Genomic DNA, 19,968 nt, shown 5'->3' with positions numbered 1-19,968 from the left:
CAATGCAATGTTAACACAAAAGAGCTCTCATCAACATGCTCAGCTGTACCGTGGCCGGAGAGAAGGGGCCATTACATAACGACGTTTGACTTCTGCTTTGTCAACAAATGGCAGAGGGGAGAAGCCTTTCCAGCGCCGTGCGTGAATCCCACCAAACAGCTCCAAACATGGCTCGAAAGGGCCGCTCCGGAGCAGCAGCAGCTTATCCCCCTAATTGAGAAGAGACCCCCCATCCCCCCCACCCCCCACCTCTCCACCCGCGCAACTCTCTTCCATAAACAGCTTCCACGCTGGACAGCGGCCTGAGATTCTACACATTCCTCGACCCAGCTATTTGAAGTTCATTTCAAACAACTGCAGCGTAAAAGGAAATGTATGTAACTTACACACTGCAGTCATTATAGGCCTCCGAGCAGGACTGTGCATTCATGTTGATAATGGACAGGGCTTAAGCCAGGACTATATGGGCACTGCCTCTATGCCGGAATTCTCTGAGCCTTAACAAGTTTAATCATTCAGTGTCACTGTCCTATTTGAGAGAAAAACAAAATCACCCGGTCACACAGAGCCAATGAAAGATGTCCCTCTGTGCTCGGAGAGGCCTGCAGCCTGCCAGCGTGTCCGTGAGAAGTACTGACAGTTGTTGGACGTGACCGTGGCCAGATCCCTGCGACATGGAACACTTGGCTGGCACATGTGAAGGTTTCGGAGGAAGGCTGCAGCTGGCCACGAGGACCAAAGCGCCTGTTACAGACGCCGCGTTGGAGAGCCAGGCTGCTTTGAACATGTCCGCTAGGCTTCTAGAGGCGAGTGTAACGCGAATGTCTGCGAGCTGACAGTTTACCCTGGGTCATACATCTTCACAGTGAGGGCTCCAGGCTACACTCCAGGACCAAGGAAACTTGGCCCACAGGGCCGGAGAGAGGATAAACATCCAACTGAATATCCAAGTAGCTCTTTGGTGTCTCTTTCGGGAATGCTTAGAGAGTTTAGTTTTGTAGGCGGTGGCACTGTGTGAAAAGTTCAAAATGAGAAAAGCTCATGAGCAAATAAGGAGATAATCATAATGTGGACAGGCATAACAGCAAAGTGACATTAATGGGGGAGTCACATTATAATGATAGTTTTTTGGCGATAATATAGTGGCATTTACTTTGGGAGTACGAATAAGAGACACACACGATGTGCATTTAGTGTCATCACTAGATAATGACCTCAGCTGTGCACAAGAGATTCCTCCTGGCTTAGATGATGGGGTGAGGTGCAATGACAGTTCAAACCATTGTCTGAGAGCGCGCTGAAAGTGTTTCCTCATCTCTGCTGGATATTTTCGCCCCAACGTGGATTGGAAGCTCTGAGCGTGTTCCCCAATATAACCCTCCGAGCGCCTGTGTGACAGGACTACTTGATAATTGAGTCATAGGATATGGCGGCTAAACGTGAATATAAACAGCGATGTGATAATCCAGCAATTTTAAGTGCTATGAAGGTATCCTCGTGTGAAATGTGCGTGCGGCGCGACTCCAGCGAGTCCCCATCATCTGTCTATTTCAGGAATGCCGGGCCCAGTCTGACTCGTCCCCCGTCACACCCCAGACACACAAACACAACAGGCACCTCCATCAATAACAGCCTGGCTTCACAGGCGGCAGTGCAGATATATATCTTACATTTTGTATTAAGAGTATTTAAATAAACCTGCAGTGCATTATGTCACTCGACAACTCTGGTTTTGTTGGTGATGATGAACACAAACATAGGCTGGTTCTTATTATGATACGATGCTGTTGTTTTCCATCAGTTGCTGAGACATAACACAGGGGAGATGGGTGGAGCTGTGTTGGTGGTGGTGGAGGTGGAGGGGAGAGCTGACTGAATCCATCACCGAGGCATAAATTGTCTTTTCACTGCCTTGTTTACATGCGTCCATGATCAGGGGGCTTCTTTGTGTCACGGACCTTGAGAAGCCAAAGCATAACACTTCACCTCACCAGCCACTTCAGCCAACGGTAGCAGATGGAGCGAGCCGGCGGCGGGGGGGGGGGGGGGGGGGGGGGGGGTCGAGGAGGGGGTTGCTAAGCAACCCGTTGTGACATTAACATGGAGTGAAAACAGAAACCCGGTGTCTGGCTGAAACATCCGGCATGATCCAAAGCCATGCGTTATTCAGTAAAGACGAGGCAACTCTTCACTACAAAGGTTTTTGTCCATTTTGTTCGCTCTGCAGTTCACATGCATGAACTCAGACAAAAGGTTGATTTTAAGAAATACTGTATGCCTCAGGAAAGAGAAGAATAGAATTAAATCATTCACTATTGTCCAGGTGAAATGTGTATCTGTAAGTGAATTCTAATGACACTGACGACATGTTTGCCAATGTCACTTGTAGGAACATATTATAACTAGCTCATTATTCCTAATATTAGATGTCATATTTAAGACTAAATTAAGATTAACTTGGAAAAAAAACAAGACTGGGTGATCTGGAGGCCACCTGTCTTTGGCAAATCTTTGAAATTCAGTTGTGAGATTTTTTTGTTTTTGGAGGGTCACTCCCCTCAAATCTGGGGGATCTGGGTAATGTGACTCTGAACAAGCATCATAAAATATTAAGAACTACGCTGGGTTCATACCAACAGGTCCCATCTTTACTCTACAGGTTATCAGTTTTAAAATGCAACGCTCTCACCTTGATTTACCTACTCTTTGAAAAAGCAAGAACTGGATGTTCTGTAGGATGGAGTGCCTAACAGAGACATCAAAACTTGGAAAATTAGAACAGTTCAGAAAGAAAATCCCTCTTAAAAACTCGGAATAACATGGATTTCCCATTTAGGCTAGTTAATCTGAAATAAAGACGTACTACCTACTCGAAATAGATTAACGGTACTATTGTTACCTGGAAGGTGCATAAATATGTTGAAGAAAAAATGCATACATCAAATAATTCATATTTGACTTGACTTTAATTGCTCAATATGTGCAGAGGGGTTTGGCAGCATGCTCTCTGAGTGACCGGCTGAGGAAATGGCTCTCGGCTGAGCGGCTGGGGACCAAACATATGACTGATGTGTCTGTTCCATTTACACATGCCAACCTATCACTATCTCTGTGTAAACACCTTCAACTCCTCCACTCACAAGCTGTAAACCGCGAGCCCCGCTCCATACAATGCTCTACTACAGCTGAGTCAATACTCCCGTGAGCCTGAAAAACTTGTCTGGCAGTGGCGTGAGAGTGAGCACAGGCTCTGCCTTCAGGGAGATTTAAATATCCCCGTGAAAAAAACACTCTTAAACTAAAAATGTAACTGTGACAAAAACTCTTTGAGACTTGGTTAACCATACACAAAGTCCTTTTGACATGTAAGTGAGCTAATGGACGTCCTGCGTTCTTTCGGAGCAAACATTGTCCAGATACAGTATCTGTAAGAACTGTGGCCAGTAGTGAGATAAGAGTGTGATATTCTGAAATGCGTCGTCCACATTACGAAACACTGACACAGGTTGTTTTGAGAAAATCAGTCCGGCTGCTTGGCCCCTGTCCTCGAAGCTGTTTGATTAATTATTTGTGTGGGGGTTAATATTTTATTGCGCTTGTGTATGGCGTCATGTTACCCCGATCCTGTGGAGTAAAAAGAAAAAAAGAAAGAGGAGAGAAGAAATGATTGTTGTAGTAAAATTATGAAATTAAAACAGGCAGAGACGAATGCATCTGCTGCGTCTCACAGGGAAATGACACAGCTCACTGATGACGGAGCAACTCATTTTGTAAAGAGGATTTTGATTTAATTATTTGTCCTCTGACTGGTTTTTAATAGAATCCATGAACGGAAGTCATGTCAAAGGAGAGTTCCTGCTGTATGTTTGTTGGACTGGAAAAATAAACTGAAGGGACACATTAGGGAAATAAAAAGCCACGAACTTTAGATTAACTCTAATTGGAAGTCTTTTTATCTTCGGTGCCAATTTAGCTCATAATAATCATTGTTTTTCTTTATATTTGTTAGTCATCTCTGATATAACTGGTAATTATTAAAAAAGGCTGTCCTGGCAGCCTCCACCACAACATATAAACAAGAGTAAAGTATTATTTTTCTCATTGTCTTTTTCAGTTTGACTCCACACTTGCGCCTCGAGGCGGTTGTCCATGTCGCATGCTGTTCATTATTTAACCTCAACCTCAGCCGACCTGTTTGTTGGACAAGAAAATGAGGTTTAACATTCACCTCCACTACTACTCCTGGACAGTTACATAACTCAGCTGCTCACTTAGTCAAGCTCCCAAAACAAATGCCGCTGGGGATACGTGGAAAATAAGCAAACTTTGCTGAAATATCCCTTTTAAAAAGACATTGTAACCGGTTTCATTACTATAACAATGCAGCCCTGAGATTGTTTCTCTAACAGTATATAAAACAGCCTCTAATGCACCTCTTAGCCCCTGAAATTACTTCTACTTTCAGTCTATTTCGCCTTCGAAATAAGCTCATCACACAGCGACCGTCTAATCTGACAACACTGTGACAAAATGACATTGAGACACTATTCAATAAACTATTCCCAGCACCTCCATGCCGCATAATATGCATTCCATTAAGAGCATGGTCCTGATGTCACAGCCTTACTGTATGCATGTGCAGTAGCCCCATGGTCTGACTCCCAGTCACACTCCACTGCTGCCTGCCAACTTATAGAACAGCAACAGAAAGGATTCATAAAGAAACAAAGGCAGATGGTGTTAAGAACGGTTTTAAAGTCAGGATATTTGAATATTTGGGGGTCTCTCCTGGGGGATTGAGAGCATTCGGAGTGCGGCACCCATGGCCGGTCGCATTCCTGCTGCATGGGTCCGTGTTTGCTGCAGTAAACTGTCCCAAAGCCAGAGAGCCCATCTGCTGAGATGTACAATCGACAGTCGACCGATTCACAGACGCACTTCACACTGGGATGGATGCTGCTGAATTCACAGCTCCAGGACTGCGTGATTAATAAGTGGTGCTGGTTTTGCCTCATATGATAATAACACAAAGTCGGCTGTTATGGGGTTGCTAAGGCCAAAAAAAAAAAAAGGAAGAAAGAAAGAAAAATAAATAAATAAAATAAATAAAGGTGTGTATGGAATAATAATAATTATTCAAAAAAAAAAAATCTTAATAAAATCCATTAAAAAGCCGCAGAAGCCCCATGCGGCAGTGATCCAGAGCGGGAACGCGCCTACCTGCGTGTGGTGGTAATCCAGGGTCGCAGCCGCCTCGCCGCCGCGGACACACTTCACTGAGCTCTGCGCGCCGCCGGCTGCTCTCCACCAGCGTCCCGTCGGCGCGTCACCGCTGCGGCGTGACGCGCCCGCCGAGCCCCGGGGGCCGGGTCGCCGGCCCTTCACAATAAGAGCACACAGGGCCGGACTTCAGGTGGGAGTTGCGTGGCCACAGTTTCCGTGTCACTTGTGGGGGGGGGGGGGGGGAAATCTGAACAAGCTGCAAACGCAACTATTAGTGTTCGTGGCTAACATTTCGGTTGACTTTACACAGTTAGGCGACAGGAGCGTTATTAGCATTAGGCTATTGAAAGTCATATTTTGGTTCACCTGATGCACGCAAGTCCAAAGTTTTATTCCATTTTGGTCCCCACCACCTTCTGAAAATAATATCCGACCGTTGTGCTGATAAACGCTCCGTGTTCACTTGCTAGTTAAGACATTTAACTGTTGTTTGGTGCTGATGTGGTGCCATTAGCCAACAATGCTCCAAACAACTGCCCACTGAAGAAGGAAACAATCGACAGGAAGAGTGAGAATGGACCACGTCAATAAAGACTGTGTCCTTAAAACCAAAACAATGAGCTGAAAGGTATTAAAAGGCTCCATAAATAACAGATGCATTCAATACCTCAGGATTAAATTATATTTGTTGATGGAATCATACATTATACCCTATGATAGATTGTTACTGGCTGACACACTGATAAAACAAAAATAATGTTAATAAAATAACTTGTTTAATATACAAATAAAGATTTTAATTTGAAAGTTTTGACCGGTAGTCACAGCTGGCTACAATCTCTGATACTTTGTACTAATGACCCTCTTCTGAGAACTTAATTAATTCATATTAATAAAGAAGCAGCTTGTAACTTGATTAAGCTACTACATGCTATATGTGATAAAAGCAACTTGGGAAAAGTTTTCACATACATGGAAAAATATTGCAGTCCACCTTTGATGGACAAACAGAGAATATGGAGCACCATCAAGTGACCAAGCCTCATATTGCACAATAAATAACTCTATAGTGGTTGCAAACAGATTTCCAAAGAGCCTGTAAAATAATGGATGCATTCAGGTGTATATGTGGCATATACAGTATTATCATATTTCATTATGAAATTCAGAAGCCATATTTAGTCTGATGTACAGTAAACCAGACCTCCTAAAGGTTATTAAATCATCCATGCCGAACAAATGGCAACCATCAAGGTAAAGAAAGGTAGTATGCAAATTTCACAGCCAATCTGTAATAAGTAAGCGTTTGGTAAAAAAAAGTAGAATATAATGTAACAAACAATACTAAACCACAATAATTTAACGGGATCATCATACAAATTTCAAACACAATATTTTTCCACCAACCTTTTCCGTATTTTTCCTCTTCGCCTCCCCCCAAAAATGTTATCTAATAATAAGTTTTATTATGTCAGACATTTTATAAAATGGAACATTTATTACAGTTGCAGGTTTTACAGTAAAAACATACAACTATATATATATATTTATATATAAACTAAATATCACTCACTCACCCATACAAACTGATTCATAAAACAACAACAAAAAGCAAAAATAGAGAAACAATTGTCTCTGTCTTTTCAATACATCCTTCTGACCAACATGCCAATCACCTGCAACTTCAGAGAGTAAATCCAGCAAAAATCAACACGTGTCCATCACCGCAGGCGACGAGGTACGGGAGGCGCTGAGCCCGTTTGTCTGTGAGAGGGTCTTTGAGGAGTTGCTCGAGTAGGGTAGGATATGTAGCGCTCATGCACCATGTTCTCTGGCACCCTGTAAGAAAGAGACAGTGGTGTGAGGTCGTTGACTGATGTGCAGTGCATATACAGTTAAAAGAGGGTTAACAGTGATGTACAATTTGTGATTATTGAATGACATCCCATGGTAAATAAAACATAATTGTGGGATAACTGTTTTTTCTTTTTAAACATAATTTAGCACTTCTTCTCTTCTACTCCACAACAGCAGGGAGCAGTTATTAAAGATGATGTGATGTTAAGATAAAACAGTTTTCAGGCTGGACAGCAAACTGTGCAGCAGGTAAAAGGTTGTTGTTGGGTTGTTGTTGTTTTTTTATACACTTTTCTAGACTGATAATATTACCCACAGAAAACTTTGTAGTAGAACACTAAACCCTAAAAGTGAAGACACAGTACTTTACACAGGACATTAATGTTATGAACGTGAGAACTCACAGTTTCTTCCAGATAAGAATGCTTCAGCTTTCTAATCCAACACATTTGTCAACGTTAAGTTTGTACTAAAATCAATGGTGGTGACTGCTACTCTGCTAAGCTAATACGATTTGAATTTAGATATAAAACGTAAAGTTTTGATATAATTGTGTGCTTCTTTTTTGACCTATATTTCCTCATTAAGTTCGATCTACATTGTAACCAAACGTTTTCCTTACATTATGTTTGTAGTTACTGTATAATGGCTCAAGTATCAAAAGGACTTTCATTTTAAAACGTCACGGTATTTACATCTTTACGCAGCATTAACATCAACACCTTCACCACTTTCTGACTTCCTCCCAATAGCACAGCTGTGAGTCACTGGTTGGTTGAACATCACCTCTCGTCTCACGCATAGCTGCCTGCAAGATTCTTTCTTTGTCTCTCTGGTCATTTCAGTAGCACAACAACAATCTGATGTTATCTACGTCGCAATCATAAATGCTATCAGCCACATTTCATTAGGATACACACGCAATTCTCAGTTAATTTGGAACATCTTTTTTAAAACAAATGTGGTCCAATATTAAATCCTCCCCTCATGAGGGTCATCATTGTTGGTCTTGACTGAAATTGTTTTAGAGGTGTTGATCCATCTGTATGATAATCTTTGAAGATGTAGTGTTGCAACTTGTAGAACATCGCACCTCGAAGCAGAGCTGCGTCAAGGTGCGATTTAAGTGTAATTGCTGCTGCAAACCAATTTCCCCTAAAGGGACAAAAAAAAATATCTATCAAAATGAAAGTAGAGTATCCAGCTTGTGATGGGATCACTACAGCTGCAATGCCTGCCAACAGGCTGACGTTACAATCATCATTTAATCTCAACTATATCTATATCTCAACTATACACCTGTGAAGTTTTGTGACTGCATCTTGCATGGTTACAATGCTATTGCAGTGACAGACAGACAGGCCTGCATCTGCCAAAGTACTCCAAACTGCCTAGTTCCAGCTACAGAAGGTATCTCCAGTACGACATTTTAGTAGACACTGATGTGTGTGTAACTGCTACGTTGTACGTACTTGTATTCGGTTATATTGTGTCATATTGCCCAATGCTGCATTGGTATAACCCTAACCCTAATAAACTGAATCAGTGGTTTTACACTGACCTTTCTGGGACCCGCGGAGGAATCCTGGGTGGAGGAGTGACAGGTGCAGCATCAGCCTGCCGCAGAGGTCGTGGTGGAGGAGGAGGGAGATTTTCTATCGAGTCCTTAAAAGATAATGAAATAAATCAAATGTATATTTAATATGCCACACTTGCAATATGAGTGAGTTAAAATGTCAACTTGAAATCTGAAGAAAAATCATCAATGTTCTGATTATAAGTGTGAATTCCGAGAAAGCATTGAGCAATGTGAGCCGGGATTCAAACATTTCACAAGAGATACAAAATGTGGGTCTTGCAGTTTGAGTATTTGAGAATTGCACTTGTAAGTATGTCTGAAGAATTGAGGAAGCTAGTGACTACAGAATAAAAACTGAACACCGGATTGTCTCTTTGCTGCACATGTAGTTAAATCATGCATGTTACAAGGTCAGAGGAAAGGGCCAGGTATGTGGGACCAAAAGAAAAAGGTTGGTTTACAAACACCATGATGCAAGCATCCACCTACCTAGCGTGGCACTTTCTCATGTTGAAGGAGATAAGTCTGTGAGAAGACTTGTTACCATATGCACTGAAGATATAAATGCTTCTGTTGTTAATTTGGACTCACCTCTATGTCGGGCTCTGTCCCACTGCTGCAGCTTAAGGCGCTGTGGGTGCTGAGTCTGTTGCTTTCAGTACCTGAAGAAAAGACAAAACAGTTTTTTGTGGCTAGAAAACACGTGATTTCAAAATTGTGAGGCTAGTGCTTGTGGTGAACTACATTGCAAGACCACTCCACCAAATGTGGATAAAAATATCCTTCTGAGCAGAACACAGTCGCTCCACTTGTACAAAACGTCCGCACGAGTGATTAGAGTGAGATTCAACAGAGGAGAAGCCTGTAAACAACTGACTGACAAAATGTGAGACACATGAGACTGTCTGTATCGGTTCTTAAAACCCTGACAACATATGAAAGCATGTACATACATACAGAAAGTACATTTCTGTTGATTAAAAGTGACAGTTCCTTTTTACTTACAAAAACCCCTAAAATTCATACTTAAGAACAGTTCAATGCTCCTAGTATTATAGACAGGCTTGCTTGAATACAACAAAGAAACTTTAATTTTTTAACTTAAGCGTAACCAGAAGTATTCCAGAAAATATAAATATTTCAGGTGGCAAAGGAATGGATCCGTTTTACTTACGGAGGAGTTGACAGGAAATCTCTGTCTTAAAATTATTGAGTGTATGAATGACTTTAACTTAATTTGCTTCCATCTACCAGCATCTTATTGTAATAAATCAGAATAAACAATGGCTTGTTTGGAGTTGTTGGGGGAAAGGTCATTATGTTTAAGAGGTCTCTGAGTGCCACGAGTAACATGTGAGTATTAACCCTTCTCTCCTACATCCCTTCTGAATTTCTGATAGCAACAACCTGAAAGTGATGTATGATCGGCTGATGATCAGTATTGGTATAAGTAAGTTTAGTTGCTACAATTGTCCCTTTCTTTCCGGAAACTTTTAACCTTTCTAGTTTTTCTTTTACTTAAATGTTTTTGTATCGCAAACCAGTAACAAACATACTCATCAATTTTCACTACCCATTTCACCATTGAGCCAAAATGTTGGGGAGAAAAAAAATTGTGGCCAGTAAAAAAAGAAGAAGCACTTACTGGATGTGCTGGATGTGCTACCGGTCTTCCAGCTTCCTCTCTGGATAACATTAGCCACAGGAGGAGGCAGAGCCACTGTTCTGGGTGCAGGCTCATACATTGCACTCTCTAATGTTGTACTGGAGCCCCAGTACAAGTTCCTCTGCAGTGGAGCACTTATCTCATAATCTAAGAGGCGAGAGATCATGTCAAACATAGCTTTTCCTTTTCTTTTTTTTTTTTTTAAACAACAGGATGTTACTTATCTCAAAAAAGTAACATATAATCATAATCACTCCATCATGTAGAAAAACAAGTACAATAAATATTAAGATGATTAATAGTAAAATGATTCTACCAAGCTCCTTTCCGGTCTTCCCTCTTTCTTTGTGACGTCTGGTGATGCTATCTCGTAATCTCTTCAGATTTTCCTTAAAAAAACGCCAGCACACATGACACACACATTAGATCTATTCATTGACCATTAATCCATAAACTATCAGACCATGTAATTGGTAAAGTTGATGTACCTGCTGATAGCGTATGGAATTCGCCCTCCGCTCATGGTCCAACTGCCAAGCCTTGAACTCTTGGACGGCCTCGTCCACTGTAATTTCTCCAACTTTCACCCTCTCCTGCAGAGATATGAGCTGCCTCTGTCCAGGGGTCTTCATCCCAGCATAGGGGTCATAAACAGGTGTCGGGGCGTCCATCGCAGGCCGAGCTGGATGGGTGGAAAAGGTAACAAACTAGATGAAATTTTCCACAATGCATTATTTCATGCATAAAAACTTAAATAGTGTCAAGGCAGAAAAAGCACACAGGGAAATAGTTTTATATATAATGGCTGCATTCCATTTAGGTGAGCCAGTTTCAGGGCTCTAGTACTTTGCATGCTCTCTCACTTAATGGAAGCACACCATTGTTACTTTTATTTACACATGCCTCTAAGACGAGATTCAATGTGCTACAGGCTTTGCTCTCAGAGACTAATCTAAAAATGCACTTACACATAATTAGCTGCAACCACTGGGCAAGAGAGCAATGTCAATACCACAAAGATTAAAAAAAAGTTCATGTAAGGGTGATTAGAGTCAAGTTTCAAAGGTTGTTTACAATATAATTACACATCTTAGTGATATTTGGTCAAAATAAAGAGTGAGTTCACATGTGAATGAGCAAATGTAGGTAATGCCAGATAAATTTGAGAATCTTCTGGACTGAAATGTTTGTTTTACTGTGTGGTTAAGTGTTTGGCTCATTAAATCCCCAAATGTACCTCTCATCATTTTTAGAGAGATGGGATTATCAACACTTTTATAATGGTCTTATGAACTTTAAATCCAAAAGATATAATGTGATACGGTATGATACAATACAATATCATAACATATCATAAGATACGATACAATCACTCTAGAAGAATCAAAACAATTGTGAGTGTTATTTTCAAAACTGTGCTTTACCTGCAGGATATCCCATCTCCATCATTTTACTCTGGGACGTCCCCTTATCTGAAAATACTGTCAAAAAATATCAAGTCATATCATTTTTGCCTGGAGAGAAATCTAAAATGTTTAAAGAGAACATGTAGGGTAAAATAAAAACAGACCTCTAGAGATGTAGGTACTAGGCTTTTCCAGCTGTGGCTCGAACTCAGGTCTGGGGATGGGGGCTGGTGGACGGTTCTGGATAATTGGGTTATAGGTGCCATTTGCATCCAGAGTATCATAGATATCCTCTGGGGAGATGCTGTAGGGATCCTCTTCTTCACATGGATCCAAGTCATTCTGATCTTCTTTTTCCTGTTTTTCACTTTTAGGCTGCTCATTGGTGTTCTGGGTTATACTTTCATTAGGTTTTGCTGGAGGATAAAACATCATCACATTAATCATACTATGTTATATATAAATATAAAATGTTTCGATTTAATGTCATGTCTTTGAAAGTTGTTTAAATGTTGGAAACCTTGGAAAAACTTCCTCAGCATTGCTTCCTCAGGGTTCTCATCTACTGCATTCATCACCTCATCTGATAAAAACAGCACAGTGGTCATCAGTAACAGTTTAACCACAAGTTTAGCAATTATCATCGTAGTTATAATGAAATCAATAAAGAAATTCACGTTAATCTTACATAGGTCCTCTGCACATTCAGGATCAATGCCCAGCATCGACTCTTTTATGTCCTCTGAACAACCCGAGTACTTCATCATGATATCTCGAGATGTCTTTGTCATGGATTCGTACACTTCTTCACCCTCCTCTGTGTTAACAGTGTCCTCAAAGTGATACTTGAGCATGTCGGCTGTCGCCTACATTTGTTTAAACACAGGAAACAGGCAGGCACTGACTAAATAGATACAAGAACCTGAGGCAGAATCCAAATGTCTCCACGCTCCCACATTTGCAGACGTAAAAGGATGCAAATATTGTATTTGGCTCCTCATGGAAATGAAAGAATGTTTTTTAGTATGTTTTGGTATTTTATGCCTTTATTTGACTGGGACAGTGAAGTCAGACAGGAAATGTGGGGAAAGAGAGTAGTGGAATTACACGCAGTAAATTGTCCGGCAGGCTGGAAGTTGCTGCCCATATCATATATCATCGGAAAAATACTTTGAATTGCGAGTAAGAGACAGAGACAACTGTCAGTTGATGTCCATAGAAACACTTGAGTTTTTTAATTTCTGTATCACAGTGCAGGACTTGACGTAAACACGATACTGTTTGTGTGACAAAAGTCTGTGAGAGCTAAGTTTGCAAGTCTGGACGGTCCACATTTGGATTCAGCCTGTCTGACTGTCAGAAGAAAATATTCAACACATTGTTAGACACCACATAAAACAAGAAAAGGCTTCCTTTTGACTTACAACAAATTCGTCGATGAACTGTCTGAGATCCAAGAAGCCACTCTTTTCTGCGAGCGTGTTTGGGTAGTCTCCATACTTATTCATCACGCTGTAAGCCTGCAGAGCCCCGGGACACTGAAGGAGAATGGTGGTCAGCTTCCTCAGGCCGTACTTAGCGGCAAAGTGGAGCAGCGTGGGAAGCTCCACATCACGCTCATCTGCACAAAGCACAATAAGCAATCAGATACAACAACTCGCATGACTTTATGTTGACTCCTGAAAGAGATGCTTTTACTTTCCGTGATTTCATTGTAAAAGATACAGGTGCTGCAGTGATGTAACACATATAGTTGCTGCTACATGTGCAACAACCGCAGATATGCCGCCAACTTTAGGGAATTATGAAGGGAAAGACCCACAAAATCGAATGCACTGGCAACTACCAGAACCAGAAATCAGAGTGCTGTACTCACATGCCTCCATATTGTCTTCTTCAATTTGTCTGATTCCAAACAGCTGAAGACTAGTTGCAGGTATTCTGGATTTTAATGAGTCAGTTAGCATGTTGTCCAGTGATTCTGTTGCATTGGACGTAAAGTTGAAGGCCTGGAAGTAAAAAAACAAAAAGTGACATAACTAGTAGAGACACTCAACTCGCAAAAAAGCCAGCAATTCTACACACTATATGACACAATGGGTTACCTGGCAGATGAAGTTTACAGGATCAGTGGCGTTTTCAAGATACCGACTGACTTCATCCATAGTGGTATAATATGTAACAGGCCTCAAGCTGATGCGAGAATGGTCAGTGTACATGGTGAGTGAGACCACTCCAGCAGGCATATCTAGATGAAAACCAGAAAAAAGGTTTTCAACATCTTGCATTCAACTAAGAGTTGACATAACAGTTTATGGTCACATGACTTCCTGGTGGTACTTGCCAGGTGCGGCAACACTCAAAGTGTATTCATTCTCCACAGTGCCTGGGACCCTCTTTGCAGCTTCACTTTCAGATGAAAACTCCACCTCTGGTTTTAACTGATGGTCTATTTTCTGCTTGAAAATGATAAATAGTGTCTCCTTTTCCTGAAACAAAAAGTGAAAATAGAGTTGACACAGCTTCGTGTAATTTTTTCATAAAGTACATTACTAGTTCCTTTTAGGAGAGCAAGTTTTTTGGTATTTTTCTCTTTATTGATACCAAAACAAACTCTTTTGCTTCACTCAACAACAGCAACACAAAGTAAATGATAAATATATCAGTGTTCCTTAACAGCTTTATCGCACATAGTATTTGCTTGAAAGCAGCTCTGATCCGTACTAATAATGCCTTTGATGATATAAGTATATAATAGCCTCAGTCTTACCCCGCAGAGAACTCTGTTTGGTTGAACGGTGAGACAAGGGAGTTGTGAAGGCGCACTAACGTCTTCACTTCCTGAATTGCCTATAGTCAAAGGATTTTCTTCCTCCTTCAGGACAATTCCTTTTTGCTCCTCTGACACCCCTTCTTCCGTTTGGTCAGTGATGGGATTTTCAGATGAAGAGGCTGCTGTGATGTGCAACTCTGGTGCTGCCGCAGCTTTGCTGTCGTGTTCAGCCGCAACACATCTGCCTGTGAAAAAAAAGATCCAAAAAAATCTATTACTCTAAAAAGGCACCTCAATATTTCATATAGAGTAAAGGTGTTCTGCACAAAACAACCCAGTTACAAACAAATACCATAGTTTTGGTTTCACTCATGTAGATTTTAAGGTATCCAACTCTGTAGCTTGTGCCACCACAAAACATGTAACAAACCACAGATCATTTACTTTCACTATTTCTTCCATTCAAGTGAAAACTGGGAGATCTGTGGCTTAAACTGAATGCCCAGGATGCCCCCCCCAAAAAAAAATCTTAAACAAATATATTTTGAAAATTATATTTTCCCAAATTATTCTTTTTTAAATCTATTTCAGGTAGGTGAGTTTTGTCTTTTTTTATTTGAAATGGGCCTTTAATTCATTGTTCAATGCAACTTATATGAATATTGAATAGTTGTAATCGGAGATCAGAGATATAACTCTAATGTGAGACTGAAAGGCCACAAAAAAAAGTGTGATTATATGTTGCGTACCGTCAGCGATGGCCTCCAAAATAGTGGCGATGTAGACAGCAGGCTCATCATCAGCACAGACTTTCCTCCAGCTCTGCCAGCTTTCAAAACTCTCGGTCAGCACGTCATCCTCGGAGATGCCGCACAGCATTACGACCACTCTGTGTGGCGGATGAAGGAGTCTGTGAAGTGCTCCCTGTAGGTCAGGTTCACAGAGCATGTCCAGGAACGCTCCTGTGAGGAGCAGCACAATGCACTTGCAACTTTGGAAGTATTCAAAGTTATATCCATGGAGCTCATCGGTTGGGCCGACCGTGTAGAGCAAAATAGACCTTTTGTGGAATTTTCGAGACGATTTCAAGATCTGCTGCAAATATGTCGCCCATTCCCGTGCGTCGGCTGTGTGCAGAATTAACAGCTCATATGCTGAAAGGGATTTGGAATGTGCTGAAAAAACAGAACATATCACAGTTTCACCAGTATGTCCAGTGCATGCTTTCGAAAAGCCTCATGACTTCCTTGCTAAAACATGAAACTTAAAAAAATATTTATGAGGCTTTTGAACGTGGCTGATCCAGCCTCACCGTGAACGATGAAACGCCGGATCCTGTAATCAGCTCAAACATTACACTAATGACACTGGTGAAATTATGTGTTGGTTTCCATGTTGCAGCAGGTAGTGTTTGTCGTGGAAAGGCTCCACAACATACCAGCTGTGGAATGTCAAGGTGACTGTGGTTGGAGAATGAATGTCTGATTTGTTTGATATTTCAGCGCAGAGTCGACAAGTTGCTGTGCAAACATTGCGTTTTGTCAACACTGGTCAGAGTAATTTTGTTTGACTCATTACAGTGTTTAATCAGGTCAAGTTCACCCCTGTACACGCTAACTGGGAAAGAAACCCAACATGAGTGTTCACCTTCATCATAGTTCCCACTGACAGCAGGGCAGAGGGACTGTCCGTCTGTTTATTAATGGACTGATAATGTGACTGACTTAAATTTAGACATGTGGGGAAATCACAATATAACTCACCTATGAATATAACGGCACAGGAAAGCAAAACGGCTTGCTTCCTCTTTTCTTCTTATAAGCTCAGAAAATAATTTTCAATGAAAGCTCAGTTTAAAAAAAGTTCCAATTCAATAAACATCTTATTTTAAAAGAGAAAACCTAACATTGTAAAAATGTATTGTTTAATCGAAGACCAGTTTTAAATGACCGTCTCTATGTACAGTTCACGTCTTTTGGCAGTTTACACCACCTGAATCTAACTTGACAGAAAGTTAAAGTAGATTTGTCATATTTACCTGATTCAATAGTTGAGACGGATTCTTCCATGTTGTGAAGCCTCAAAGTTCCCAAAATCACCCCACAAGGAGCATCATTTGCACAAATATGTCCTTTTAGTTCCTTGAGTTGACTGGAACTCCTTTCCTCTTCGACTGAGACTACAGTAGCTTTCACCAGCTATACCCTTTTGCTCTGTTGTATTAATAGCAACACTTAGTTTCCTGATTTTGGTGTCAGTGGCCCACTTCCTGAAACAGTTGAGAAGCGAGAAAATGCACCACTGTCGTGTCAGAATGTTCAACATCTCAGCCATTACACCTGCCGTCGACTGTTATCATTTGTTTATTATTTAGGGCAAACATTATATGGAAGAAATGAAAAGAAGCGTTTAGTTTAGAGTGACCTTGAATAGGAAAACACGAAAAGATTAACACAAAGTCTCTACTCTTTTATGAAAGAAATACTTATGATGCATTTTTTACTCTCTGTTGTCTCTCACACAAACACACACACATGCGCGCACGTCAACTCACCTGTTGTTTCAGTCACATGCTTCTTGGCTATTGTTTTGTTTACTTCCTTAACAAGGTGTTTCAGTTGGGAGGATACTGTGAGACATTTTCTGTATTAACCACCATGATAATGTTGCTAATTGTTTTAAGGTTGATGTTTAAATGCTGATACAGAGTTACTTGTGTGCTCAAATAAAAATGATCACACATTTACACTACGTACCCACACATTGACACACAATGCATTTTAAAACCAACTGAATGAACGAGTCAATGAACTAAATGAATCATCTGTATGCTGTAATCATTACTCAAAATGTGAAGTTCCAGTTTCCCCAAAACTCACAACACCTGATTGCCACAACACCATGCACCGCACTCTGACATCCACTAGAGGGCAGCAGACAATCGTTTACATTGACCAACAGTGACTCACTGTGCAGACAGCAGTCAGTACTGCATAAAGATGATGGAGCCTTGTACCTTTATACATGTGTGGGAATCTAAATGCTGTTATTGGCTAGAAATACTAACTTCTAAGGGGGCTGGTTTGTGCATCTGTACATGGCAGGAACACAACTGGAAAATAACAATTTCAACAGAGGGAAACTGTATGGACCACTGCAGGCCAGAAGATAAACTCTTCTGAAAGGAACGCACATGTATTTTCTGTGATAATATGAACGTTTGCTGTGGAGAAAGTAATAGAAAAGTCAACAAGAACTTAAATCATTTATGGAGTTTCTTACACCGAACTGTTGGATTCAAGAGGGCTTTGGATTTCTGTGTTCGAAATTGCTCTGTATTTGCTATCAAGTTAACTTTATTTAATTTATTTTGTTTGTGTATGCAAAGATGCTTATGTAATATATAGTTCCCTCTAAAACTTCCTAATTGGATCAAAAACTCTCTCTCTCTCTCTCTCTCTCTGTGGCAACATCTGCAACCGATTTTTCCACTGCCATCAACAAAACACCAAACCGTCACATCTCTTGTGGAATTATTTCAACTAACCTCCAGACGCTTGTCAAATCAAAAGTCAACAAGCTGTTCTTGGTGGCTCACGGTTCAAAACCTTTTTGTTGGGGGTTTTGTTTATTTCTGCAACAATATGTAGGTTAGCCCTGCCCTCTGTCTTCAGGTCCTTCAATCGCAGTTGCTTGTCTAACCATGAATTTCAGCCACAAAATCAATTTGCATAGCTTTGCTTTTCGCCAATAACACAAATTAGTTTAGTTTCTGCTTTGACCTCCCTCTACAGTGTGGACCTTTTTAATTGCAGCAGCAAAAGTTCACTCTCTGACTTCTGAGGCTGCCTGTGAAGAGCAGGGTGATCCATGACCCGTCTTTAAGTACAATTTCCTGTAGAAAGAGAGTCCCCTAATTTCTTCTAACTCTGCCATTAGCTACCATAAGCATGACCGGCCCGTTACCTTTTGTTTTGGATCCCTTGAAACCACTATCTTTAAGGTGGCTCAAATCAAATCCCTGCAGCCTGAGTTTAATAAGAGAATATTTGTGCTCCTATATTTTAACCTTGTTATCCAATATCCTGTCCTTTTAGTACCCTGTGTGTTTTCAGCACTCAGAGCAACTGTGCCAGAGAGCGAGCGTCAGTTCACAACACAGACCTGACATCCTGTCGTTTGGAGCACCAAAAGTTCACGTGCGGACGAACAGCTTTGTGAGATTCTGCTATACTGGCATTGGATTAGTCAACGTTAAACACAGGAAGTTTAACTGTTGAATACTGACCGGGCCAACAGTTATTTTTAGTTTTACTCTACCCGAGCCCTGGGCTTGATGTCTGTTGCTTAATATGGGACTCAGTATGAGATTATTTAACAACTGTTTCACTTGATTAACTGGAAACTGACCAATTAATGCTAGGCATAATTACTTAAATATGGGCAGAAATTATTCTCCGACTTATCTGAGTTAACTTATAGTTACTCTGAAACATGTATTTCCACAAAGGTACGTTTTGAGGAATGTAAGAAATGCAGCCTTATTTTAAATTGATGGCAGCAGAGTTTTGTACGAGTTCACAGTGAGGTGTGTAATCCTACAATGACAGAAGAAGATGAAAATATCAAAACAGAAGTTACTGAGCACCAATCCCTCCCAACACAGGAGGCTGCAACAGAGGGGAGCCGAGTTCTGTGCATCTAATATTGCAGACATAATGGTCATGTTACCGTCTCACTTACTGTACTTCCACATCCCGGGAAAGCTCCACCTTATATCTGTACTGCCTCTGAGGCAGTTTTGGAGACTTAGAGTGGAGGAAACCAGAAACAAAGCACAATCCGAGGACATGGAGTGCAATCTTGAAATGGAAAACTGAAATGGGGAAATGGTCTCTTGCTGAAATGTTATTTGGACGGTAGCCTGCATAAGAAAGGAACTGTGTTTGGTTTCTCATTGAGAGTCACCGGCAGGGCTCATTGTGATAAGAAAATAAGTCTAATGTTACCTGATCTGGTATAATGTGGACCAATTACCACTCCATTGCACTTCATTACAGGACTGTAATAGGGCCGGGGGTCAGTGCTTGAGATGGAGCAGCAGAGGAAAATTGAGTCGTCATTGATAATATGATAAAAACAGACAGTGAGAGGCCCCTCCAACAAATTATTGAAATTTACAGTTGATAGGGAAACACTATAACCTCATTTGGTAAGCAGCTGGCAAGCAGTCGTACAAAGCAGGTCATCTAACACAATGAGAGGCTTATGGAGAGAGGGAAATCCAAAACGCTCACAGAATAGTTTTAGACTCCTGCTCATTGGCTCCTTGCACTCAGTGTATATATTCCGTTTTGAGAAATATCTTAAGTCACACAGATTACTCCAGTGGACAGTATTTTTTCTCTTCGGTAGGCATTCTGTCGAACGGCACAACACATCATTATACGCTGCAACAGAAAAA

General features: G+C 41.0%; 2 protein-coding genes across 5 annotated transcripts in view; both read right to left on the bottom strand.

The window, feature by feature from the left end:
• Nucleotides 1–5,337, bottom strand: part of LOC118283428 (sorbin and SH3 domain-containing protein 1) — a 37,015-nt gene extending 31,678 nt beyond the window's left edge. The window contains exon 1 of one of the 3 annotated variants that reach the window (XM_047335349.1): nt 5,221–5,337. The gene's annotated coding sequence lies outside the window, so the exon portion shown is untranslated. The remainder of the gene's footprint in view (nt 1–5,220) is intronic. The other 2 variants (XM_035605341.2, XM_047335347.1) reach the window with 2 other exon arrangements.
• Nucleotides 5,338–5,977: 640 nt separating this feature from the next.
• pik3ap1 (phosphoinositide-3-kinase adaptor protein 1) lies at nt 5,978–16,735 on the bottom strand. Of its 2 annotated transcripts, none has more exons than XM_035605414.2 (17): nt 16,543–16,735; nt 15,254–15,679; nt 14,502–14,749; nt 14,076–14,220; nt 13,837–13,979; nt 13,608–13,740; nt 13,156–13,352; nt 12,420–12,597; nt 12,252–12,314; nt 11,896–12,147; nt 11,750–11,806; nt 10,814–11,007; nt 10,642–10,714; nt 10,305–10,472; nt 9,251–9,321; nt 8,642–8,745; nt 5,978–7,062 (listed from the first exon to the last, which is right to left on the bottom strand). In XM_035605414.2, the coding sequence occupies exons 1-17, from the start codon at nt 16,571–16,573 to the stop codon at nt 6,945–6,947; spliced, it is 2,601 nt and encodes an 866-aa protein (XP_035461307.1). In that variant the 5' UTR covers nt 16,574–16,735; the 3' UTR covers nt 5,978–6,944. The 2 variants fall into 2 exon arrangements, with proteins under 2 accessions (XP_035461307.1, XP_035461308.1); XM_035605415.2 differs by having other exon boundaries at nt 15,254–15,466; nt 16,543–16,734.
• Nucleotides 16,736–19,968: the final 3,233 nt, after the last annotated feature.

Source organism: Scophthalmus maximus, chromosome 10 (assembly GCF_022379125.1).
Source record: "Scophthalmus maximus strain ysfricsl-2021 chromosome 10, ASM2237912v1, whole genome shotgun sequence".
NCBI lineage: Eukaryota > Metazoa > Chordata > Actinopteri > Pleuronectiformes > Scophthalmidae > Scophthalmus > Scophthalmus maximus.
Note: the sequence above shows the minus strand (reverse complement) of the source record. Positions and strands in the feature narration are given on the sequence as shown.

Coding starts and splice junctions, on each gene's coding strand:
- pik3ap1 (XM_035605414.2), bottom strand. CDS start 16,573: ATGGAAGAATCCGTCTCAACTATTGAATCAG. Junction 11,807..11,895: donor TAGTACCTACATCTCTAGAG/GTCTGTTTTTAT, acceptor ATTTTTTGACAG/TATTTTCAGATAAGGGGACG. Junction 10,715..10,813: donor ATTCCATACGCTATCAGCAG/GTACATCAACTT, acceptor CGTTTTTTTAAG/GAAAATCTGAAGAGATTACG.